The sequence below is a fragment of the Tyto alba genome, unplaced genomic scaffold (assembly GCF_018691265.1).
Source record: "Tyto alba isolate M040663 unplaced genomic scaffold, T.alba_DEE_v4.0 Super-Scaffold_1000006, whole genome shotgun sequence".
NCBI classification, from domain to species: Eukaryota; Metazoa; Chordata; class Aves; order Strigiformes; family Tytonidae; genus Tyto; species Tyto alba.
In genome coordinates this window covers 34,704,616-34,731,068 of record NW_024881272.1, presented here as the reverse complement: position 1 = coordinate 34,731,068, position 26,453 = coordinate 34,704,616, and the positions used below count along the sequence as shown (strand labels likewise).

Sequence of the window (26,453 nt, the reverse complement as noted above, 5' to 3'; positions counted from 1 at the left end):
TCGCCCCGCCGCGCCGCTCTCGCGAGAGCTGCCCAGCCAAGATGGCGGCGGCGGCGCCGGGCCGTTGAGGGCGGCCGCGGCGGTTCCTCGGTGGGGGCGGCGATGCCGACCGGCCGGGACTCGCCGCCGCGGCTCTGAGCAGCACATCGGACCCCTCCGGGCTGCGGCTCAGCCCTCCCGGCGGGGGCCCCGCCGCTGGCGATGACCGGAGAGAAGCTGCGCTCGCTGCGCAGGGACCACAAGCCCAGCAAGGAGGACGGGGACCTGCTGGCGCCCGGCGAGGAGGAGGCGGCCGCCGCGCCCGGAGGCATCTTCACCGGGGGCCGCGGGAGCAGCGGCAAGGGCGGGCGGGCCGGCGGGCACCGCATCTTCAGCAACCACCACCACCGGCTGCCGCTGAAGGGGGGCCCGGCGGCCGGCGGGACGGGCCCCCCCGCCGAGCCCGACAAGTGCCCGGCGCACTTCCCCGTCCACGAGTGCGTCTTCAAGGGGGACGTGAGGCGGCTCTCGGCCCTCATCCGCACCCAGGGCATCGGCCAGAAGGACAGTCACGGTGAGCGGGGCTCCCCCGGGGGCTCGGGGGGGTGCGGGCACCGCGGAGCTCGGCGGGGCCTCCCTCTCGCCGGGCGGTGCTTGTGCCCCCGAGCCTACCTCGCTAAAAACGAATACATCCATCCATCTATCTATCTATCCATCTATCTATCCATCTATCTATCTATCCATCTATCTGTCTATCCATCTATCTGTCTATCCATCTATCTGTCTATCCATCTATCTGTCTATCCATCTATCTGTCTATCCATCTATCTGTCTATCCATCTATCTGTCTATCCATCTATCTATCCATCCATCCATCTATCCATCCATCCATCTATCCATCCATCCATCTATCCATCCATCCATCTATCCATCCATCTATCCATCCATCCATCTATCCATCCATCCATCTATCCATCTATCCATCCATCTATCCATCCATCCATCTATCCATCCATCTATCCATCCATCTATCCATCCATCTATCCATCCATCTATCCATCCATCATCATCCATCCATCCATCCATCCATCCATCCATCCATCCATCTATCCATCCATCCATCCATCTATCCATCCATCTATCCATGTATATATATATATATATATATATATATATCCCCCTAAAAGCGTCTGAAGCGTCACCTGTTCGCCTTCACAGCACGCTCAGGAGGGGCTCCTTTACCGGTTGGTGGAACTACCAGTATCCTTTTCTTTTTCCCCGCGCTGAAAACAACAGGACAAAACTCTTTAGTTTTTTAAATGCTTCAGTTCTGGGATTCGGAAGCGCCAGATTCTTGTTTTCCGCTCCCCTGCAAGCGTGGTTGGGACGGAGAAGCGACAGTAGCAGAGGTAGAAATATGATCCTCACGCTACTCTCTAATGCATAAATATTTAAAATCTTGCTAGGATATTTTAAAATAGTATATTTAATTTAGGGAGTATTTTATATTGTTAAAAAATAAATCAGCCTGTTGAATCAGCTTAAGTTTCATGGTTAGTTTTCATCTCTGCGTTTCCTACCTATTTCAAGAGTAATGTGATACGTTTCTGCTGCAGAATGCTAACTTACACCATATGTGGCATCTGGAGAAGTTGTGATTAAAGGGTACAGTTACGTTCTTTTTCTGATTAAGAGATAAATGTTCCCTTTGTTTTATTTAATTGAGTTATGTAAAATAAAAAGGAACATTGAGGTAGAGCAATCTTTGGGATTGGTATGATGGGAAGAGTAATGTAAATGGAAATTAAAAGCCATGTCCATTGTAACATTAGGCACTCTGAAACACTAACATAAGCGGAGTAATACACAGCTCAGTTTTCTCAAGACAGGGAGGAGTGTTTCTTACAACTGTCGTAACATTTTTCTAAGTATGTTGCTATAAAGATAGCTACAGATATATTTATCTTGTCATCTTAATTCCAAACGTTGCAGCAAATACTGGTAGAGTGAAAGCAACATACATGGAAAGAAATTTTTTCACTCAGTGTATGCCTCCTGCTGACTTCTCCCCTACACCTCCTCCAATTCCTCATCAAATAACTCATCATCGTAAGCTTAATGTCCTTACTTTGAAGGCACTTCCTGATCCATCTTTGCTGCACTAACATCTTCAGTGTGTCACAAACATTAATGCCATCCTTTACTTAATAAATACATACACATGCACATACATAGGTATAAAAATTTAAAATTAACATCTTTCTGCTTTCTCAGTGCTGTTTCCAGTAGGAATGCTTTGAGGGTTTCTGTCTCGTTATCTTCCTCCAAGATTTGACTTTTAAGTGTTCCTTTGCTGTTGAGTTTTCACAAAAACCCCAACAACAAAACCCTTGCTCTCTTGACATACCAAAGGCCTGACTAATATTTCCTTGTTATTGTTTTCTTTCTGCCTGAATCCATCTGTCACTTGTTTATATATTTGAATTGTGAGTTATTTGTAGTAGATAACTTCAGTTTACAATTACACTCAGAAATAAGCCGGGCGAATCCTAGTACGAGGAAGTGACAGGGGCGAAATAACTTCCAGTAGCAGTTACTGTTTATAATTTGGTCCCATTTTTAGTGTGGGGTTAAGTGCAGAAAAGCCAAGCCCTGTAGAATGTTAAACTCTTGGTGTTTTGATAAAACAAATGCTGGCTGTGTCTGTAAATTGTGTGCAGCCTGCCTTGCTCTCTAACCTCAAAAAGCATGACCCAGTGGAGGGCCAGTATCATTATTCCAAAAACAGTGAGTTTCTTGGGAGAAGCTTGTACGTATACCTATTAGGTTACTTTTATTTTTACTGTAATAGGCATTTAAGAGCTTAAAACATGAATTCAGAATAAAAACACATTATAGTCTGGAATAGAGGAATCTCCCTGCTGAATTACCCTTGGAAAACAGACTCAGCTTCCTTGTAGGGGTGTCAGGCGCCCAACGAAAGGTTAACAGCTACGCATGCACGCACGTGTGGACAGGCACTCTGCGTGCCGTTTTGTGCTAATAGTTTTTGTTTGCACGTGCACATCCAGGGCACGCAGGGTTTCAGGCACTGTTGTGTCGATGCTCTCTTGGAATAAGGCCCTGTAGGCTAAATGACCTGGGGAGGGAAGCGTATATGCTCATTTCCCAAAGCTATAGGTATTGATGAAGTTGTCTTTAGGTGGAAAGGAAACATGAGACTTGTTTATATGGTGAGTCAAGCTAGAAGACAATTAATTTGATTGCAACTGTTTAGGTATGTGCCTCTTCACGTTCTAGTCAGTGTCTAGAAATGATCATATCAAACACACTATCATTATAATCAAATTGCATAGAAGTCATCAAAACTACACGTCAGCCACTTAATTATTTACAGTGCCCTTTTTATTACAGCTCTCTTACATAGGTAAATGACATAGTTGCGTATTTGCACCCTTCTCTCTTTCCAGGAGCTGTCTCGTGTAAAGCTCCTTGTTTTCATGGAATCTAACACTTACTGTTGTGGCTTGTGCTGTGGTTCACTGGAAACCTCAAGCTGTTAAAACCATCCCTGCAACTGAAAGAAGTGAAACTGCCCTCTCCCGCCCTCTTGCCTCTCCCGGCAGAAATGCTTAGTTGTGCTGTGCACTGGCTAGGAAAAATTGATTAGTGTTAAAGTTCACCATTTTTTTTCCATCAGACTAATTTTACCTAGCGTTATTCTGTGTGCTCTGGATAGTGAGCGTTCTAGAGGAGCTGCAGCTGCTCTTGCCACGATGAAACAACTAAACCTGATTTGTATTTTAGGATCGGTGGGACTCGAGGTTGCAGTGCGATAGAATTCCAGTGGAGCTGTTCCCTTTGAGTCCTGTAAATACCGGTGCTAATTAATTTATCAGTCTGGGACTTTTATCATCCAGATGCTAGCAAGAGCACGATAGTGTGGCTGTGCTTCAGCAGCTGGTGTGGTTGGGTTGACATTTTCCGACGGCATCCCTCCCGAAGGAGCGGTCCCGTCGTGCCGGCCAGGCTTCCGAGCAGAAGCACACGGGAAGCCTTTGGCTGCTGCCCGCTGCAGACCCTGGTGGGCACTGCTGCTGCTACTCAGCACTGGTGGTTGGCTGGTGTTGTTAGGGGGGAGACACTGGCAGCACTGGGCTCGCCTTTTTCAAGGCATTTGTCTTCCCTCCGTTTTCCTGGGCAGAGAGAAAGTTTACCTCTGCTTAAGACTGATTAGAAAAAAAGAGGAGTCTTTCTGCTTGAACAGTTCTTCCCTTCCTCCTGCCGGGAGGAAGAGCCTGAGGATTGCATGGAGGCACTCTGTGAGCTGAGGCATTCCTCACCATTATTTCTTCAATTTGTGATATACAACCTTACACAGTTTGTATGGCTTATTTTGATAAGCCAGAGTTAAATTTGCTACAGGTAAAACTCATTTTGTTTGGCCTCAGGAGCATCAAGACCTCCCCAGGTTTCTCAGATCTTAAGATGGATGATTAATGATGGAACTGTGCAAAACGCTGTTTCGGGTTTGATTTTTGGATGTGCCGAAGCTAGAGACGTCTCTTGCTGAGACGGTTTTCCTTTGGGAAGGGGGTCAGGGAAGCACTCATGGACAGTAGCAGTGGAATTTTGGTGGAACAAAAACGTGCGTGAGATTGCTGTGGTGCTTACAGGGCCTGGTGTGCTGCGTGGACGTGCCCCATCCGCAGTCCAGCCAGCTCTCCAGAGCAGCCGCAGCGCCCGAGCTCGCTGAGCGTGGCTGGTCTGGAGGGGAGTGTATCGGGGCACTGAGAAAAAAAAAGGCTGACTGGCCTGTAGTCCTCAGCAGTAGGAACTGCAGTGTTTCTTCCCAAGTTTCATAATGTCCCTTTTCTATGTGTCTGCCTTGCCTCTCCTTCTTTTCCCCCTTTCCTGGCTTACCTCCTCATGTGGCTCCTCTCCCTTTGGAACAGCAGTTAACCTCTTACTTTATTTCGCTCATGTTTTTTAAACCTTAGACTCTTCCTGGTCAGGCACTTACTGGCTGAAGACCAGCAAGCAGGGTGTTACCTCTTTTCAAGTTTCCTCATAAATAGCTTTTTATCTTTTTTTTTTTTCTTCTGGAATTGATAGATTCTAGTTTCTCTGCTTTATTGGACTGTCTGTTTTTCTGCGTGGTCTTCTTCTCCCCCTTGTCTTCTGTATCCAAGTTTCCTATCTGATTTTTGAATTGCATACTTTTCGGTGTGAAGACAGTCATTGAGTCAAAGAAAGATCTACGCTGGAAGGGCTCTCTGGGGTGATCTAGTCCAATCTCCTGCTCAGAGCAGAAATAACACCGGGGTTAGATCAGGTTGCTCAGGACCTTGTCCAGAGGAGTTTTGAAATTATGTGCGTTACCACACAACTGCACTTTCTGCTTGTCAGCTGAATGAAATCCAGTGAAGTTCTTGGGAAAGCTGTCAGGGGCCTGGTTAGCTTTTGTTTTGTTGTTTCTTGACATTGTACCAAGATGTCATAGCTACTGGAACTGTCTGGCTCTGTTTTACTCACCATTTGAAAGGTGGGGTATTTTTCAAAAATTTTCAGGTTTATTAATGTAAAAGAAAACTTAGTGTAGAGCTGGTTTTATGTATATGTATATCCTGTTTCAGTGCTTGATAAGGTGAGGAAAATGTTTACCCCTGGCTTGCCTAATTTGAATTTTCTGAGCACGTGGTTTGGCTCATTCTCAAGTTTATTCCTCAATAATATTGTTATTTCAGTCACTTAACAAAGAATGGCTGCGTCCAGTATTCTAAATTATGTTTTGGCTCACAGATGTTACAAAATCTATTAATAGCTTAGTTAGAGTGTGCAGAATAAACTAGGATGTAGTTGTCTGTGATGTTGCTAGTGACCCGCAAGAATCATTTGTACTACATGTTGAATAGCTCATTCAGAACCGCTTAGAAACTCTGCCTTTGCTTGCCTATCTTGCTCGGAGATTTCCTGATACTATAGTGTGCTGGCAGTGACTTTGTAAAGCGACCTCTCTGTGTTTTGGATTGTGTCTTTTAGATGTAGAGTACATCATCCTTTGCATGTAGCAAGTACTTATTGCTAACGTCATACTTTAAAACAACCCTAAAATCAAGTGCATTTGTTATAATTACAAAAGAAATTTGTTTTCCAGCAATTTTTCTGTTAACTCCACTAAGAAAATGTTTAAACATATAAACAGAGTAATACAGTTAAATGGAAGAATTTTGTGTCCTTAACCTACATAAATAAAATGCATCAGAATCTGATAGCAGCATTAATGCAGAAAAACAACTGTCTGTGCCTTGCAGTGCATATTTAAGAAGAGAAGTACAAAATTTGTCATGTGCATAGCCAGGAAAATAGGATCATGTTTGTAATATTTGCTAATCTCGGAAGTTTTCATTGGAAGAAAGACATTCAAATAACCAAAAGGCTTTTTTTGTCGTGAAGTTACTGTTACTTTGCAATCTGTCCAATACTGTATTAGTAAAAAATTTGTACTAAATCTGTGAAAAATTAGACTCTTAAATTTGTAATTAGTATCATATCTTTGAGTAGCTTTTAACCTAAATATGCCATTCTTTGTTAAATATCATACTTTTCAGACCATGATAAGCATAGAGGTTTGGCTTAGACCTTTCTTGAAGATACAGTTGGACCTCTTTGCCTGGAGTAAGTTTCAAGATGTCATTAAAAAAAAAGCCCTCTTGGACCATGCAATGTGTTTCAGATGTACTTATTTTCACGAGGATAATCCAAATGGATTTCTTAAAAAAAATGTAACTGCTCTGGTGTATTTTAGAATGTTCCTTGGTTGGGTCATGTAACTGAAGTTTCTTAACGCGTGACGTTTGAGTTGTATGTGTGAACGCCTGAAGGACTTACAATGGATTCTGTTACCTTGATTCTAATATCTTCTTATTTCTATTATTTATTTTAGGAAACACTCCTTTACATCTTGCTGTGATGTTGGGACATAAAGGTAGGTAAAAGCCATCAATTTTGTTAGCTCTTAAATTATCTTGAAGGCTTAGGGGCAAGAGGAAAAAAGATTTTTTTCAGTTTTCCTGAGCATGATTGTGTGTTTCGAGCTAGTTCAGAGTTGAGGTTTTCTGAAGAGAAGATGCCATGCAGATTTAGAAGAGAAAAGTTGGAGAAGAAATCAGAGCTGTTCTTTAGGCCAAAATCAAGGAGCTAGGTGGTGAATGGGGTAGGGTGGAAATGAGTTGTAGCGGTTGGACTCTTTATGAGCCTAGAACAAGAACAGCGGGCGGACCTGGCTCTGCTCTTTTTGCAGAGTTAGAAGGAAATGGGAAACTTGGAATATTGTACAAGGTTGAGAAGCCACTCTAAGCAGTGGCACGTGCACGCCTGCTTCCCCTTTGGGGTCCCAGCGGCTGAAGCAGAGGGATGTGCTCAGTATGTGTAGGCAGGGGACTTGATCCAGGCAGATCTCTGTTTTAAAGTGCAATTAATTCACGGTGCAAAAGGGTTATTAATTGCTGTTTGTGTGATGATACCTTTTCTCTTTGTCAATACAAAGGGTTTACCAACTTCAATTCAGTATGGTTGAATATTTGTTCTAAGTCTGTCTTGAAATTTGGTTATTTTATGTTTTGGCTCCAAGATAAAAAGCAATCTAGTCAATGCTGACAGATTCCTTGAATAGGAACTATCCTTGTGTATAGTCTCGCGAGGAGAGGAGAGGCATTTCTTCCCTCTACTCCTTTTCTCTTTGCCTGCATGTTTTAGATTTCAGTTTGCAGTTCATATCTTGGTTTCTTTCCATATAGTCAGTCATCCCGTGTGTAAATGCCTTAGGGTGCTCGTGGTGAGCCTTTGCCTGGCGCAGGGCTATTTGTGCATGACATCCAGCACAATCTCTGGTTTTACTGTTTTGGCTTTGAGTCCTGGGTAGTCAGGGATCCTCCAGGAACCCCAGGTCCTTTCCTACCTTGTTTGTCTCCTTGATGGTGAAGGCCAGTTTCCTGTCTTTCTGGGGTGATGCATATAGACTATTCAGCTGTATATAGCAGCATTACAGCCAGTCTCTTCTGAAGTGCAGGGTGAATTTACATCCTGTTTGTTTAACTGAAGACGTAATCTGGCTGGTAAGCTCAAGCTTATTTGCCTGCTCACTGTGCAGCGTTGTAATTGTTAGGCACTGTATTTAAGCAACCATAAAAATACTTCTCTGTGTTTGCTGACAGAGTAGTCAGGGCCTTTGTTTATTTGCCACAAAAGACAGTATATTCACCAGGGAAGTATCTCTTCCTTTCCAAACACTGTGCTTGCCAGTGACTCAGGATTGTTGCATCTGGAATGACCGGTACGGTTTCCTGTTAACACCTCTAGTAGGAGAATAATCCAGGAAGTTCCTCTATCCATCATGCCTGCCCATCCTATTCGTAATGAGACATTCCTTCAGCCTACAGCTCCAGCTTGGCACTGCTCTGTCATTCGCAGATGGGTCAGGTTGATTTTAATGAGATGTGGTGAGGAAACTGTCTGTAGTTAGAAACTGAAGAACCGTTTCAGACGAGGGCAGCTTATTCAAGACACGGGAGACACTGAAAGCTTTCCTCCCTCCTTAATTTCAAAGACTGTCATTCCACCATCACTTTCTACCTGTAGACAGAGAAGGGAATGCGAGCTGAGCTGTGACTCCGCTAGGAATTTGTGGCTTTGAGGTGTTGGCGTTGCTTTATCGGCAGGGCGTGAGCACGCTGCGTGCCGGGGGAGCGCTCGCGCGCGCTCCGGCCGCTGCTATTGATGAGAAACGTCGCGCGTTACCTCCCTGCTGAGGGAGCACAGGGGCGTGAGTTGCCTGCTCTGTAGTCATTGCTCCAGGTAGCCAAGCTGGTGCCACCATGCCTGTCATTTGTTGTACAGCCGGCACGGCACGTGTCCTGAGGCTTCCCAAGGTCAGAGCGTGCCCGTTTGCCCGCTTGTTGCCACCAGATGTTATAGAGCGCGTAGGGACGTGTTAGTGGCGCAGCTTCCCCTCTGCCTCCCCTACACGCGGCGTTCTCGAGAGCTCCCCCAGGTCTGTGTCTGCACGTTTCTGGCGGATCTGCTCCCCGCTGGGCAAAGGGGGGTTGAGAGAGGGAGAGGAGGAAGATGACGCACAGCTTCCACGTGTGGAAAACCACGAAGTGTGTTTTGGTACGTGGCTTTGTGCATTCAGCGGGGAGAGCCGAGGTGAGGCTTTAAACGTCTTTGTTATGTGGCTGTGGGTGTGTGTATGTGCACATAGAGACATACGGCTTTATAAAAAGCAAAATCAAAGAAGCAGAAGGGACGTTTCTTCAGTGGTTATGTAATTGGTTGTTGATCAACAATTATGTTTTCAGTGCTAATGTTTAACAGGGAAGTGCTGTAAGTACTTACGTAAATGCTTTGTTTAAGGTTTGAGTCATAATCCATCTACGTATTTTGATAAACTGTTTAGTATATTGAAAATCTACTACTTTTGCTTTATTGTTGCTTCCTTTATTATGAATGATACATGTATTGCTACATACTTGCTATTTACTGTAAATATTTATCACTACTTTGTTACAGAATGTGCCCACTTGCTTTTAGCCCATAATGCTCCAGTAAAGGTGAAAAATGCTCAGGGATGGAGCCCTCTTGCAGAAGCCATCAGCTATGGAGACAGACAAATGAGTAAGAACTTCTGCTTCCCAATTAATGAGAAACTGAGGCTTCATTCAGATCAGGAAGACAAAGGTTTTCAACTAGGGTTTTTTTATAATACTCCTATTTTAGTCCTCTGAAGAGTTTGTCTTAATCAGCTGAGCTTTTTTTACATCTAAACATGATACAACAAGCTCTACACATGTCCATTTTCTTGATAAGAAAGAAATTACATTAGGAAAGAAAATGCTAAGTAGAGGTAAGATTTTGTTTAAAGTGATTGTGAAAGCTGTAAACTAGCATTCTGTATTTAAAGTTGGAGTTACAAGCTCAGAATGGATTTTAGCTGTATGGGATCATCTAACTGAAACTGCTTCGTGTGGTCATACGTATTTTGGATGTATCAGCTGGCAGTGGGATATTGCTTTTATGTTGCCTCTCAACAGGCCAGCAGGCAAATACAGTGATTACTTACTTCAGATAGATAGTAAAGGGAAAGTCATTCTAGTGCTACTCACTACTGGATGTTAATAGTATTTGGTATTACCATGTCCCATAGCAGAAAACTCACTGTGTGTTATATATATATATTAATATATTATTAATATATTAATACACTAGTCTGTAATATGCTAATGACATTCTTTGTGCCCGCTCCTCACTACTAAAGAATTTTCTCTGTGGGAACAGATGTTACGCTAATCTATAGGCTCGTGTTCAATAGCATACATGTGTACCCACATGTTTACTAATATGCATGCAAAAGACCTCTTGACATGATTGTATGCTTTATATTATAAACGATTATTGAGGCTTTTCTTCCCGTTGTGATCAGAGTAGGCTAGGCATAATTACTGTAACTTGAAGAGAGTTTCTCCAGAGTCTCATGAAACGTTACTTTTGCGTTGTTTTTTCTTCTTTTAAGATGTCAAATAATGTCACTAACCTGTCATTAACAAGCAAATAGAATAGATTTACCTTACAGTCAATTTGTGTTTAGTTACAGCACTCCTAAGGAAGCTTAAACAGCAGTCCAGGGAAAGTGTTGAAGAAAAGCGACCTCGATTATTAAAAGCCCTGAAAGAGGTAAGTTCAAGGCAGTTGTGCTGACAAAAGCAGTGTGATGGAAAGCAGTGGCTCGTGTTCTTCGTATGGACGCTCTGGCAAACTGTGAAAAAGTTTTCTACTTGTTTTTAGAAATCTCTTTTGCTCTTAATAGCAGTCTTGGCTTACAGTGTCCATTTGAAGGGGTCACAGACTTATGTGTACTTTTAAGATAATACTTCCTTCTTGACTTCTAGAAATTCAAATAGAAAGGTTTATGTAAGACAGACCTGCTAGTTGTCTTTACAGTCTAAAAGTTAAAGAATGTATTTCTATTCTGTATTTATTTCATTAGATTTGTAAGGCTTTCTTAGATCTTCTGTTTTGGTGAATAATTTACTGGTTTTGTTTAGTCCCCAATCATGAATGACACTTCCTTGCTTAGTGATGAAAGAGATTTTTGGTTTAGTTCTCCATCTACATGCAGCAGCCAATTCTCCTTGAGCACAGTGAAACATTCCTCAGTTTAGGGAAACCAAGAAGAAAAGCTCAGTTTCCTTCATTTCAAACTGCTACTAGTGTGCTAAAGCTGTGCTTATAAATTGCAGGTGTTTATTTCCCTTTAGGTGGGATGAGATTTTTCTGCCTAGTCAAGTGGTAAAGCCTGACTGGGTTTGTAGGAAACCAACTATTTATCATAATTAAACGATATATGTGAAAAGTTGAGCTGAACTGTGTCAGTGATAGACCCTATGAGTACCCTCTGCCAGCGTTCCTACATTTTTCGTTGATCCAAGAAAAAAGGAAAAAAACCTGCTGTCTTGTCTAGAAGTGAAAAGCTTTCAGTTTTTGTGTGACAGCCTTGCTAAAACAGCGCTGCTGTTCCTTAGTCCTGCTGGGGCGAGACCTGGCCTGGAGTTGCCTATTTGTCTTCTTGTGTGGAGTGAAAGTATGTGGCTACCTCGGTGTACTACCAACATTTGCTAATTTTAGTCAAGCCACCCCTTACTTTGCTTTTGCTTTGCATAGAGTTTAAAGGAGCTGGCTGGCATGTGTTTACAGAGGTAGACGAATTTTTATACGATGACTTAAGCATATTTTCAGAAGGCAAATTGAAAGCTGTGCATGTGAATACTCCTAGCTGAAACTTGACTCATTAAGCCAGAACATCTAATTCCATGGAGTTGGATGTGATCAAAACAAGCAAAAGAGCTCCATAGGTTGTTTATTAAACACATATTTGCAATAAATCTTTTACGTTACACAGCTTAATAGCTGTGTAAATGATTGTTTTAAAAAAATCATTAAAGATGGGTAATACAAATGAGTTTTGTAATTTTATCATTATTGATTCTGCTCTAGTTAAAGCTTCAGAAATGTTTAAGGTCAGTATAAATGCAAATGCTAACAGAAAATGTTTTCTTTGTTTGGCGAAACACAACTTGTGCCTACCTGTCAGCAAATTTTATAGTTGTCTTTTAGACTAAAAAGCTTGTTAATATCTTCTTCTCTTCATCTCAGCTAGGTGACTTCTATCTAGAGCTTCACTGGGATTTTCAAAGTTGGGGTAAGCAATTGTACATTCCTTTCTTAGGGAGATAATATAATCAGTCCAGCACGCTTGTTCTCTCAAGCTTGAATTCTCTTCTGGCTTGCATGTTGGAAAGTTCACAATCCACTTCTCATGATCTAAGTTATAAAGAAAGGACAAACAACTTTTTTTTGGCTGAGTTATTTTTGCTTATTCATTTTTGGAATGGAATTCTATAATCCAGTGGCACAGTATGGTGTGTGTGTGTTTGGGGGGGGGGGGGGGAACAAGCTGTTGTTTGCTTTAAGAAATTATCAGAAGAGTAAAATATTAAAATGTCTATCTGATCAGTCGATGTCCGTGCAAAGCAGTGACTTGAACAATTTAATTGAGTAACTGGACTTGGGGCATTTAATTTCCTGAATTTCAGCCTGTACTCTGAATGGTGACTGTCAGTTAAGTGCAACAATGTGGTAGGTTCTTCAAACCCTAGCTGCACCTTAATGTTTCTTTTATGTGACTGTGTAACATTCAGTGTTTTCTCAATTCCACCTCCTCTCATCTGTAGAAGAAAAATCTACGTAAATTAGCAAAAAATGTATTACCAATGATCAACATGTCTGAATAACGTCAAAATATTGGAAGCGATACCTTCTGTTACTGGTTGAAATTGAAGTTAGTAATCTTACATACTTCCATATAGGCACAGTCTGAGTATTTGCTGCACTATGCCTCTTTCACTATCCAGAGGAGGAATGAGCAGCCAGGCTGCCATCAAACATTGAACAGACGTGGGACAAACACCTCGTCTTTTTAGGTGGCCTACCGTGTGCGGCACATTTAATGAGGGGAGGGAGTTCTTCATGGGAGAGTCAGCATGAAGCAGAGAGTAGAGCTGGGCGTGGAGTAAGACAAGGCATTGCGTAGTGGCGAGACTGCAGCCTGGCTCGCAGAGTCAGACGTCGCACAGGAGAGGTGATGCCAGAGGCAAAGCCAGCTTCCAGGGGTCTTCTCCTCCAGGAGTCTCACTGAACTGCTGCTTACAGTAGTTAGCTTTCCCTCTGGATTCTCAAAGGGAAAAAGATGCACTGGGCAGTGCCTCTGTCCTCACTACCGGTCCTCTAGACTAATTACGCTTTACAGGTGGTCTTATTTCTTTATAGCTCACTTTGAAGAAAGTGTTGAACTGCCACTGTGTTGAATTGGTTTAATTGCTGTAAAGTAAATGGTCCTTTTTTAGAATAAGTGCAGCTGCAGTCTCACGTATCCATCTCGTAATACAATACGGACTCACAGTTCCACTGGTGGTTTAATGTTTGCTTGGTGTTTTAAGCTTAGTGCGTTGGGTTGTTTGTTTTTTTTTTTTTTCCTGCTTGTGGGTGTTCTGCTTTAATTGTAGCTGGGCTTTCAGTTGGTACAATATAGAAGTACACTATCAAATCATAGAATTAAAATTTCAAAACAGCTGGAATAAAAGTTAGTAGAATTAATAGATAATATAACTGTGGCTGAGGATACTTTAAGTTATGTCCTGATGCTGAAAGTAGTCTGTACAATTACAAATCGGTTCGCAGTTATTGAGTAGAAATAACCATGTACTAGTCAGTTGTATTCATACTGAGATGATGGTGGAGAATGCGTATGTTGTATTTGTATTAAAATACATCAAAATTCAAACAGATGTACAGTTTTAATAGAAACACCTTGCAGAGGAACCTCCTGTCCTAATTACATTCTCTCTCCCTACTTCTAGTGCCTTTACTTTCCCGAATTCTGCCTTCTGATGCATGTAAAATACACAAACAAGGTATAAATATCAGGTAAGTACTGATTTTACAGTATGTGTCTAAGTCATAAATATCTGCATGTCAGTGAAGATGCTGGATTCCAGTGGGATCTGCAGGAAATCACGGAGGAGTCTGCAAACATTTGTGAAACAGCACTGTGTTTGTACATTGGCATTTAGAGGCAAGAAGTGGTTTGAACTTCAGACTGTCTTTTTTTTCCTCTTGATCTGAATTGAACTTAAGTTCCTGAGTCAAAATACAGAGCAAAAGGAGTTAAGCTGTATAAGGCTTTATCTTCTGACATAACACTGATTAATTTGAAAAATAGGAATTTGATCTTTTTTAACACAATTTCAGATTGTGTGGAGGAATGTTACTGCTCCAGTCTACGTAGTAGAAATATTGGTATAGTTTATTTTTTTAAAATGCTCAATGTGACAGATTCACAAACTCCATGGAGTGCTTCCAGGGGTCTTTGCAAGCTCAGCTCTTTAACTGGTTTAGTTTGGGGGTTTGGGTTCAAAGGTCTTTTCTGTTTTTAGGTTCCAAAGTTTAAAACAAAATGTCGACAATATCACGCGGAAGATTCAGTCTGTAGAAAATGTTGTTCTATTAAAGCTGTTAGCATAGGTGTGTGAACTGAATTTTTAGGTCAAATTTGGGCCTGGGACCACTTTTTTCCTTCTCATTTCTGTATGCTCTGCTTCTAAGAGACTGGGAGTTCTGGTACTGGCACTGAGGGGAAAGAGCTACAGATTCTTTCTTGAAATCAGGCCAATGCGTGATGAGTATTAAACAGTCACCCCTTAGAGCTGAAGTGGTCACTGAATTCAGGTTCTTTAACCATCCTTGTTAAAGAAGGAAATATTCTAGCACTAATGGATATGAATTACTAGAGACATCTTTGTCCTTGGCTCCACCTCCTAGCTATTCAGGTCAGGAGAAGCATTTCTTTTGTGGTGGTGAGGGGAAAAAATAGAAATAGCAACTAAAATAAGTCAAATAAAAAAATTCAGTCTGTTTCTTAGTCCTCTTCATAATTTGGGTCATGTCCTAATACTGTTACTCGAATTGGTGGCTGCTTCGTGTCGAACAGGATGCTGATCCTGTGGAGTAGTTGTATTTCTCAATGTGTAGCATGTACTGGCTGTATAAATTCTGTCACTTCCTCAGGGCTGGCAGTTTTGAAAAAAAGCTTCGCCTTTTCCTATGAAGATAGTGTAAGGAGAGTTTGGAATGCATTTATAATGGTCGAGAGGTGACAGTGTGAAACTTAGGAATTGTTAATAGCAATTATTTTTATTTCTGCATCCAGGCTTCACTTATTAAATATTCTATGAAAACTTAGGCCTTAGTGTGTTTGGTTGTGGTTAGAAAAAACAATAAAATGCTTCTGCTTACAAACTGAGCTTACGAGTGTATTTGAGTGTTTACGGAAAGCTTCCTTTAAAGTATTGGTATATTTTCACAGACTGGACACAACTCTCATAGACTTTACCGACATGAAGTGCCAACGAGGGGATTTAAGCTTCATTTTTAATGGTGACGCCGCACCCTCTGAATCTTTTGTAGTTTTAGACAATGAACAAAAAGTTTACCAGCGAATACATCACGAGGTAAAGATCTGTGTGAATGTCGGGTGTGAAATACCTCAAGCTTTTACTTCACATCAGAAGTCTGGCCTGTTCTATTAAACAGAGTGTGCCTGTCAAAAAGACCCAAACAGGCACCAAAGAAATGCAGAGCAAAGGATTTGTTGTTCAGTTGTTACAACTTAAGCTGTATAGGCAGCCTAAAATTTTGCTGTGAAAAACAGTGCTTTTGAATACAGACTTCTAAATGAGGAAAAAGCTAGAATGTGAATCTTCTGGACAAATCTTTGTTCATTCTGAACAGGCAAATACGTTTGCAGTGCTACTTTTAGTTTTTGCAGCGGGTTTAATTTAGGTGTCCTCAGGTGGGTTTTCAAACTTGCTTGCCACTGCTTTGCATCTGTTCAGTCACCCCGTGGCCAGTTGAGTTGTTAGCAGTGCCAGGGGTATGATTCGTTGCACCCCTTGTGTTTAGTCAGGTTTTTAATCATCGCTTTATCCACCAGTCACTTCAGCATATGGATCTGTGCCTGTGGAAAGGGTGTGGCTGCTGAGCCTCCGGATAAGTCATACTTGGATGCTTTATTTGCATTAATATTTAAGATTAAACTATTTGATAACCATTTGGCCAGAGCTTCTAGAAAACAGTTTGAAAATTTAGGAAATGCTAGTTCTGGGAACGGCTCCAAAGGAAAATGTTGATAGATTTTTTTTTTTTTTTTAATTTATTATTTTTTCTAGAAGTAGTAATCATTAAGTTTTATTTCGGAATTTTTCGCCTAGGAATCTGAGATGGAAACAGAAGAGGAGGTTGACATTTTGATGAGCAGTGATATTTACTCAGCAACGTTATCAACCAAATCAATCACCTTCACACGTGCCCAAACAGGATGGCTTTTTCGAGAAGACAAAACAGTAAGCTGAAAGGAAATTTCACAGCCTGCATTGCTGGAGGCAAAATAGTTCAGACAGCCTTATGATGATGTGGTTGGGAAAAAATAAGGAGTAAAAGATTAAGATGTTCCAGATGAGGAAAAATGTCTCCCCTACCCCCACAGTTGTCAGTAGTTTGACCACGTAGGAGGTATATGAAGGACGGTCTTCGTAAGAGAAAAGTAGCCCAGAAGAAAGAGGACAAACTGTAGCTATTGAGCAGGGGGAGAACAGATCACACTGAAAATTACTTTACTGTAGGAGTAGATGGTCTCTGCAAATTGACTGCGGGGCGTGCAGTAAGGGTTCTGTGCGCTCCCGTGTCAGAAATGCCGGGGGTGGGAGCGTTCGGGGTGTCCCTTCCCGTGGGTCCGCAGCTGTGAAAGGACTGAAACGGCCACCGTCGGAGCTTCTGGGAGTGGGAAGTTGCTGCCTGGTGACTAGCTCTGGAGGATTTTGTTGTCATCTGGATCTGTTTGGGTACTGCCATTCATCGCAGGTTTTCGCCCGAGCTAGTGTTTCAGAAGTTTTTTCCTTTCGAATTCCAAATCCATATTCTACGTGTGCAAATGATCCTTTAACACAGCTTGCTGCGGAAGGAAATTTTAGTCAGATTGCCCTTGGCCACCCTTAAATTCAACGATCTTTTCTGTCTTAAAGTTTCCATTGATGTGAAATACCTGTTTCCGATGGAGTTCTTGTGTTGTGCTGTACATACCTTGCTGTCCTCTGGTAGCTGTGTGGTTGGTTGTGTAAATTACAACACTTCAATCCTGAAGTTACTGCACTGAAGTGCAATTATTTGGATGTACAGGAATTCAGGTGTTTTTCTTTTATCTTCTGTGGGTCGTTAATGTCCACTTCCTTTCGTGCAGGAAAGAGTAGGAAACTTTTTGGCAGATTTCTACTTGGTTAACGGACTTGTATTAGAATCAAGGAAAAGAAGAGAACATCTCAGCGAGGAAGATATTCTTCGAAATAAAGCTATCATGGAGAGCCTGAGTAAAGGTGGCAACTTAATGGAACAAAACTTTGAGGTATACTTAAATAATCCTTTACAGTACGTGAATTTTTGCATAGGAGAATAATCTTTCGCACCAGTCATTTAGCAAAATCTGTAGATAATGTTTTTATTCTATTTTGATTGTCTTTAATTTTAAAATTTTAAAACATGACCTACAAGTATATTCATGGTGATGTGCTAATGAATTATCCTGATTAGTGCACACATTGAGGAATTTCTGTGCTTAGATTGGATATTTAATTCTTAATTTGTCTCTTAGTAAAAGATGATGGGTTTGGCTGCGGCAGATCACTTGAACTTCTTTTAGACCAACTGTTTATTGTTTAGAATGCCTTTCTGGTTTTCTTTTCCATCGTGTTTCCCTGCAGCTTAATTAAAACGGAGCTAAGCCTGTTATTATCACCATGAAATCAAGAGCTATTCAGAGTGATCCAGACGTCATTTGGGAACATGCATACAGCCTTTTAAAAATGATTAATTTATTTCTGTATTAGCCTGTTCTTTGATACTTGTCATTCAGATACTTGAATTAACTGATTAGCTGATGCATTGAAATAGCCAACTTCTGTGTAAAATACAGTTTGAGGCCAAATACCTAAATGAGAGCAAGAGCAGGAGATGGAAAAGCCGAGTGAAGTGTCCGCTACAAACTGGATAGACTGTATTGCTGTTCTTTGTAGAATTGAAATGCAGTTGTGTCTTTTGAATGGCAAAATTCTAAGAGAATATAAGGAACGATAAAGAGTTAAGACATGTTTTTCTGAACAGCCTGTCAGACGGCAGTCACTTACTCCACCATCACCCAACACAATTACGTGGGAAGAGTACATATCTGCTGAAAATGGAAAGTAAGTGTTTTTGGCTTATTGGCACGAACTGCCGTAGACACCTTGAGATTATTGGCTTGGGGGCGTGTGTGTGGTTTGGGGTTTTTTGGGGTGGGTGGGGTTTTTTTGTGTGTTCTCTAGTTCATGGGTGCTTTTTGTTTAGTTTTCCGAGGACAGAGGAACATTGGGTTTAGCGTTCTTCAGTAGGCTTGCTGGAAATCACGCAATCATAGAAGAGTTTGGGTGGGAAGGGCCCTCAAAGCCCCCCCAGTACCCCCCCCTGCCCCGGGCAGGGCCCCCTTCCCCCAGCCCAGGGGGCTCCCAGCCCCGTCCAACCTGGCCTTGAACCCTTCCAGGGAGGGGGCAGCCACAGCTGCTCTGGGCACCCCGGGCCAGCGCCTCACCCCCCGCACAGGGAAGGATTTCTGCCTCAGATCCAACCTAAATCTCCCCTCTTTCAGCTTAAAACAGTTACCCCTTGTCCTATCCCTGTATGCCCTTGTATAAAGTCTGAAGCTGATCCTTGCATATGTAAACAGCATTATTGCATCAGCTGGTGATAAAAATATTGGGTGGGCATCTACCTGGTACCCGTGGCTTGAAATGCAAACATTTTGAAGATAGGCCCATCTAAGCCGGCTTTTTTTTAAGGAAGATTTTCTGACAAATGAATTGCTGTAATTCATTCATCTTCACTTATGATAGTAATAAATAATCTGATTCACCATGTGTAAAATAAAAGTCGATGATTTAATGAGACTCTCGTGGCTGTGGCAGTGTACAAAAACATGCCCTTCTGGAATACAGGGACATACTGATCTCCTAGTACTGGGTAGATCTTTGCAAGATACTCTCTGTGTGTAACTAGGTAGCAAGCAGCTATAATTAATTTACAGTAGTTTCATTTGTAGAAGATTCAAGCAGTTGAGTTTACTTTCCTAGTGAGTTTACTTTCACGCTGTCCAGCTGTTGAATGTAGAAGGACCAGAAAAACGTGCTGAGTGTGTCACAAGTAAGAATGATAAAAGTCCTTTCTCTGAGGACACTAGGCTAGCCTGTGGTCAGAGATTACCAGGGAATAGGATGATTCTGCAGTCCAGGCTCACAGGCACGTGGATCTGTTGTCATTTTTCATATTTTTTTTGTAGGTAGGTTGTTTGTTGTTTTTTTTTTTTTTTATTAATTTATTTTTTTTTGTGTATTTGAGATAGAATGAATATTCAAGCAGAATAAATGGGTTATGCTTGAGCAGCTACTGGAACAGAAATACATATGTATGTGAGATTTTGCTTTAATAATCTGGTTAGCTGAAGGGAGGTCTATGGGAAATCTAGGTTTGTAGCTAGTGTAAAGCAAAAGAGGAAAAACTTTTGTTACCTTATTTGTTACCTGTCTATTCCTCTCCTATAAGAGTATTTTCTGTCCTGTGTTTTCCAGTATTCCTTCTAGTGATAGTAGGGTAGCTTCGCTACTTTCTCTAAGATTGTTTCATTTTTTAGGCTGAAAGCAAATTAACCTTTTTCTAGTTCAACTTGATACTTAATTCAAATAGTTTATATGTGAACAACCATCTGGAATCACCTGTATGTATTTCTGGGGAGCTGTCATGTCTTTCTATAGTGTTTATTAATATAATGTTTATGATGAATTACTTGAAGTATTTTTCTTCAGCTGTTTCCCTGTCTTGTCTCCCAGTTTAGCAGTCCTCGTAGTAATCTAAATTAAGATGGTTACTGACTCATCTGTACTATGCTCAGCTTTTACTTTTAAAGTATTTGCTTTGCTGTAGGGTTTCTTTACTGACGTTTTCAAACCCGAGTCTGTCTGCCCGCCTTCCTTTAAAACCAGGGTTTCGCTGAGAGAAAAACTGACTTTGTCTTCCTCACCTCCTCCTTACAGAGCTCCTCATCTGGGTAGAGAGCTGGTCTGCAAAGAAAGCAAGAAAACCTTTAAAGCCACGATAGCTATGAGCCAGGAATTTCCCTTAGGAATTGAATCGTAAGTCAGAATCATCGGCCGTGAATGTTATTTATACGTAGGAAATGTTCTCATGTGGTTATGGACTGCAAAATTCTTCCCGTGTTCAGAGATGGGAATTTGGCAGTTTAAAACCTGTGAACGAGGTCGTGCTGATAAGCAAGTGAACTGTTAAAATTAGAGACCTCGGTGCCGGTGGGCCTGTTACCGGCAGAGCCAAGCGCTTATCTTTCTTGATGAGACCAGCGGTTTGACCAGGTTTATCATTAACTGGGCACAGTGCTGATGTGCCTGGTTCTACAGAACCCCGGAACGCTTTTGTGTGTAACAAGCTTTAGCACAAAGGTAGGTCCTCTCAGCCAGTGCAGAACCCTGCCGGGCTCCCCGTGTCCGTGGAGGGGATGGCGTGGTACTGCATGCTTCAGTCTCCTGCGTGAAATGAGGGCAAGAAATGAGTACCTGGATGTGTATTTGTACACCTGTGGTGATGCAGTGTGGCTCACTGAGAACTGGGTGTGAGGCTGCTGATGTTGAAGCTCGAAGGAGATGGCTATGCACGATGTAATTCTTCAACTCTGACCACCTTTCTCGTTGGGTCATTTTTATCTTTTATAGGGGGAAAGCTTGTGAAACAAGAATTTGTAATGAAATCTGTTTTCTTTTTTTCAGATTGTTGAATGTTTTAGAAGTCATTGCACCCTTCAAGCACTTTAACAAACTTAGAGAATTTGTTCAAATGAAGCTGCCACCGGGCTTTCCTGTAAAATTAGGTAAGATGACTACAGCAGCTCTTGTGGCTTTATATTCCCAAAAGGTGTGTACTTACTCATGCAGTATGTGCAAAACTGCTGTTGGGTTTTGGAAAAGAGCTCTCTTGCGTGGGCGTGTGTTGCTGTAGATTTCAGGAGAACGCAGTTAAGTTGGTGGAAGTCACATTAGGTAGGAAATGTGGAGCTGAGAGGTGAATATGGTCCTAGTCTGGAAGAGAGCTCTCTGCTTTACATTTTCCTAATGCCAGGGTCTCGCGCTAAGAGGAGTGTGGGTATACTGAATTATCCTTGCATCAAAGGATGGTCTCGGTCACGAGGGAAGTATCTGGTAGCATTTTTGTATTTCTTTTTCCTCAGGGATTACTGGTGATATATTTTTCACTTATAAATAAATAAAAAACTACTAGACTTCTAACAAATGGAAACGTATAAAGCAATTTATTCATGGTATAGATGATCACAGCGTAACCTGCCGAAAAGTAATAGTACCTTTTCTAAGTGGTGCAGGATTTCTTGCATCCCGAGAAGCTGCTGAAGCTCAGCAATTCAGAACAGACTGTGGCATCCCTCCTATTGTATTTCCTCTGTTTATTGAGGATTGAATTTGTGCTCAGCTCGCTCGGTCCGTTCAGTTGAGGGTAGCTCTTAAGTGCTCAACCTCGATTCAAATTGGAAAGGGGTTAATATATCAAATTAGAAAGCAGCGCACATTAAACAGGTTCACCTTTCGCGGGGATTCGCTCAGCTGAAGCCTACGTGTGCCAAGGTTATTTTATCTCGTATCGTCGTCTTCGGGCCAGCGTCCTCCCTGTCATCAGCTTGGCCTGTCTGCCCAGAGCACCTTGCTTTCCGTGTCGTCAGGCCGCGCCGAGGAAGGGGACCCACGGAATTACCCACCTTAGCAGCTCTTCCAGTGGCCCGTGGCGTTGGGTATTGTCTCCGCGCTCGGGGAACCCGAGTACGTTCCGAAATAACTTCCTTTCCACCACCTCCTTTTTTTTAAGAGCTTTGAGTCGCCGCTGTGTAGGATGCTAAACAAGCTTCTACGTCCTTAGCGAGTCCGAAGCTACGGATCTCTGAGTAGCAGTCGGTAGCTCCTGGCAAGCCTGTATTTCTTTGCTCTTCATTGTACCGTTTTGCTTCCTATGTAGATATTCCTGTATTTCCCACCATCACAGCCACTGTGACTTTTCAGGAGTTCCGTTACGACGAATTTGATGAATCCATCTTCACTATTCCCGACGACTACAAGGAGGACCCCAGCCGTTTTCCCGATCTCTAACTGCACGGGGAGGTTAACGGTGGATAACAATACCAGCGTACCGCAGCGACAGCAAAGGGATGCAGAGGGCCCACAGATACAGATAGAGAAGTGGGTCACACAGGAAGGGATAAACTTAATAATCCAGAAGAAAAGGGAACATGCATCAAATGACTGAGGTACTGATGCTGTAATGATCTAGTTCCTGATTTACAGAAAGTCTCCTGATGTGTCATTCACACTTTTATACGTCCCGTACTGTGAGCGTGGTGGTCTGGCACCTCGGTGACCCTGAGAATACTTAACAGCTGTGAGGACTATCGTTCGTTTTTAAATTTTTTTACATTTCTTGGTGATACAAAAAGCACTCTTGGACCATTAGCGTAACAGTTGAAATGTCTTGGCTGGATATTAGCCCTATAAAACATCCCACCATACTTACGCTGACCGTATTGTATTCTCTCAAGCTTTGTTTTCATGAATTGTAAACTATGTATCATTCTGTATAGCTCAGTAATTTGAATGTTAGTTGAACGTATGTTAGCAGGAATGCGTTTTCTGTAGATGAACGAACCAAATGGTAACCATTAAACAGTTGCATTTTCACGCTGCAATACACTTCAGAAATAGCATTTGCTCTGCAGGGAATCAGGTACCTCCTCCGGCACCTCGGTGCAGTCCACCGTGGTGCTATCCATGTCCCTGAACCCTTCGTTCTTAATTTCCTCCCCGAGCTGTTTGGCACCCTGCCCTCCGCGGGCTCCGCGCTTGACTCCTCCCCACCCTGCTGGCTCGGGAGCCCCTGCTGTGCCCGCGGCGCCGTGCTGATCAGCATGCTCGGAGGTTCCCGAGGTAGAAACTGTCACTTTTTCCTTCTTTTTTTCACATTCACTCGGGAGACTTGCTCCGTACCGGTTGAGCGGCACCGAGGTCGTCTCGTGTTTGTGTTCAGCAGCCGCTCGAACACGTGGGATGCAAATGAAGAGTTACTAGAACAAGAAGCTCAAGCATTAAATCGTCATATAAGAAAAAGTTTCTCTTGAAGTTAGTTTAATTGTAGTGCACACTGAATAGGGCTCACATCGGGAGATTTTATTTGCAAATGCTTAGGATGTTTCCAGCTTAATTTCCTTCTTCTCACTCTCCTGAATAGGCAGGCGTTCCAGTACTCTGGCTTCCTGAGCTTCTTCCCATTCCAAGGGGTTCCAGTCTCCCCGTTTGAGAACAATAATCCAGCTTTTTGGTTTGTTAGAAGGAGTTTGTGCAAAAGGCTAACGGTGCTATTTGTTTGTATTAAGAAACTTAGATTCAAGTGCTGTGGTGTAATTGTACAGAACTGTAAATATTTTCAGAATTATATTCTTTGTGCACTGTAGTTAAAACTTTTTCTGGAAATCGATAGAGTTGAGGATCAGACTTTACAACGAAGAGTACCACCGGCGCTTGGTAAGGGAAACCAACCCACCCGGCCGTGCGGGTGAGGAATGAGCTGGCTTCTCTCAAGGCAATAAAAGCTGACTGGCCAGCCACGTCGACAGAAGGTGGAAATACACGTGTGGAGCAGACGTTCCTTCAGAACTTCGGGAACCTGTCTGCGAAAAACCCAAAGAGGCTGCTCGAGAGAAGCAAGAGGATCCGCTCCGCCAGCGGAGTCCTGGCGGAGTGCGGCTGGACTGGGAAGGGGCAGCTGAGGCTGATCCTCTCCCGGCACCGCGAGAAACCTGCCGGTCAGGTGGGCACGGATCACTTGGCAGAGCGTGATCGAGACGCTGGAGCTGTTAATTCAAAGTCAAATCAAAAATAAAACTAGAGGGGGGGGGGGTAGGAAAAAGCGAAGGGAAAGGTAGAATTGTAATTACCTTGGAAGTGCCGGGTCGGTAGCAGATGCGGAACATCGGCTGGGAAGGAGAGGGCTTGTTCTTCCGAGTCGTCATGAATTCCAAAAGTGTTTTGAGATCTGTGCTGTAGATCGGCACCCACCTCGCGCTCCTCCTCGGGGCCGAGATCCTCACCCGGAGCGATGGGGCTGAACCCGTCCTGCCAGGCCTGGAGGTCGGGGCGAGGTGTCGGCGGGGCACCGACGCCCCTGGCAGGGCAGAACGTTTCGTGCGGCGGCGGGTGCGAAACCGAGCGCAGGAGCTGTGCAGGGGCAGCTCCAGCCAGCGCGGGAGAAGGCTCCTCTGCAAGGTGAACGTTAGAAATCGCCCTCAGCATTAACAGGGGAAGTGCCTCGTGCTTCGGATTACTCTGCATTTGTTCCAAATCGCCACCTCGGAGCTCGCTGGCCCCGGGAGGGTGCGGAGGCAGCTGGCGCTGCGTGCTGGAGGCGAGGCGGCGGCTGCAGCGGCCCCGCTCCTGGGCTTTAAAAACGAGAGCGAAGCTTTTTTTGTGCGGCCTCAGGTGAAAGCAGAGGGTTCTGTGTATCTGCGTCTGCCCGTGGCGTGTGCGGGTGGCAGCGGAGGCGTCTCGCCCGCGGCGGGCCGGGGAAACGTGCTCTGGGATCTCCGGGGGCTCTGCCTGCAGGTTTGGGGCGGGGGGGGGGGGGTTGTTTTTTTTATTTAACCATCATGATTACACAACTACTAACTTTGATACGTTTTAAGATTTGCAGAAACTTTTTATAGTGGGTTGTGGTATTAAGGCTTGCTCTAAGCTGGGGCGGCAGCAGAGGGGAGCCGAGCGATCCGACTCCGGCCTTTCCCGGACAGTGACTGGTTTCAGCTTCCCCCCGCGAGGTAAAACTCGGTGAGCTGTTTCTCACCCCGTTTCCTTCCAGCTTTCGGCGATGCGTTTTTCTGTCTGAAATCATTCCTGGTGACGAGTTTTGAAACTCTTTAAGGCGTGGGGGACGCTCGGGGCGCGGTTTCCTTTCCCCGTGGGGCTGCAGGAACCCTCCTCGGCAGGAGCGGCGCCGGGGAGCTCCTTCCGTGGTGGCTCTGTCCACGCTGCTGTAGATGTTTTACCCGCTTGGCCCCGGGTTCTGCGCTGCGCCGATGCCCGGGGTGCAGCCGGTGGGAGGATGGAGGGAGCCGAGGTCCACGGCTGCGCTGCGGGCACCCCCGCCCTTCACCGCTTCCCAGCTCCCAGAATTATTTTTTTTCCTAGCAGGATTGATCTAAAACTTAATTTTTGTTGGCTTTTTTTTTTTATCCTTAAGAGCAGGTGGGGCGTTAAGGGAACACGTACCCACAGCCGGGTGTCCTGGCGCTGCCGCGCACCAGGAACCGGGGCGGCAGTGGGTGCCGGTGCTGGGGGGGGGACACGGGGGGGTGGAGGAGAAGCGGGAGGGAACCCCCGTCCCAGGGCTGCGGACGCCGTTTCTTTCTCATCTCACCACCTTTTGGTTTTTTTATTCAGATAGCTGTGACAGTGTTGGGGTTTTTTTAATGGATAAATAACAACAACTGGCCGTTCGTTTTGGTAAACTGAAATTAAGAAATTGTTGCAGAGGAATTCCTGGGGTTGTCCCTTAACCAAACTGGTTTCCTGGTCTTCCAAAATCCTGCTTTAATTTGTGGCAAAGGGAATGAATTTTCTTTTTCCTTTGAAGGAGCTGCTGTTCCAGTCACTGTATTCACTTTACTGCAGTTCTTGATTTCTGCATTGAAATGGTTCGTTAAAGAAACCTCGGGCTAGAGTTGTGCTGGAAACCCACCTCGTTCAGTTGATATTCAAAGCAACTGTCTGGTTTTTTAAATGTCTTTGTTCTTGATTTGTAATTCAGGCAAGGATAACTGCATTATTTAATCTGTATTAACAAACTTCCTGTAATGCTGCAGTTTCACATTTATTTTCCTTACAATTTGTAATTATCATGGAAACAATGTCACTTTTTTGCATTTTACTAGTTGTCTGGTCCATGTTTTTAACTTACCTTCACTAATAGGAACTTTCGGTTGTATCATTTGTTAGAATAAAGACCAAAATACGCTGTTTGATTCTGAAACTGTTCACAACCCCAGAACCTGAGGGGTGCAATTAGCAAGTGGGGGGCTAAAATCACGTTTCTTCAGGTGATGTTTGGGCAGCCAGGGGTGCGCAGCTAATGCTCACACGGACCTGGTTTGCTAGTAAAATAAACTA

The 26,453-nt window shown here is 43.5% G+C and overlaps 1 protein-coding gene across 2 annotated transcripts; it reads left to right on the top strand.

The window, feature by feature from the left end:
* Positions 1-9: 9 nt before the first annotated feature.
* ANKRD13C (ankyrin repeat domain 13C) lies at positions 10-22,984 on the top strand. Of its 2 annotated transcripts, none has more exons than XM_032987492.2 (13): positions 10-553; positions 6,926-6,967; positions 9,550-9,654; positions 10,625-10,710; positions 12,190-12,235; positions 13,953-14,019; positions 15,458-15,602; positions 16,362-16,493; positions 17,387-17,548; positions 18,304-18,383; positions 20,262-20,360; positions 21,009-21,109; positions 22,305-22,984. In XM_032987492.2, exons 1-13 carry the CDS (start codon positions 202-204, stop codon positions 22,325-22,327), a joined length of 1,440 nt encoding a protein of 479 aa, XP_032843383.1. In that variant the 5' UTR covers positions 10-201; the 3' UTR covers positions 22,328-22,984. The 2 variants fall into 2 exon arrangements, with proteins under 2 accessions (XP_032843383.1, XP_032843376.1); XM_032987485.2 differs by having other exon boundaries at positions 11-553; positions 22,261-22,984.
* The last annotated feature ends 3,469 nt before the right edge of the window (positions 22,985-26,453 follow it).

Excerpts from the sequence above, each read along its gene's own strand:
- ANKRD13C (XM_032987485.2), top strand. The coding sequence starts at position 202 with ATGACCGGAGAGAAGCTGCGCTCGCTGCGCAGGGACCACAAGCCCAGC. Across the intron at positions 6,968-9,549 it reads TGTGATGTTGGGACATAAAG|AATGTGCCCACTTGCTTTTA; the intron begins GTAGGTAAAAGC and ends ACTTTGTTACAG. Across the intron at positions 17,549-18,303 it reads TAATGGAACAAAACTTTGAG|CCTGTCAGACGGCAGTCACT; the intron begins GTATACTTAAAT and ends TTTTCTGAACAG.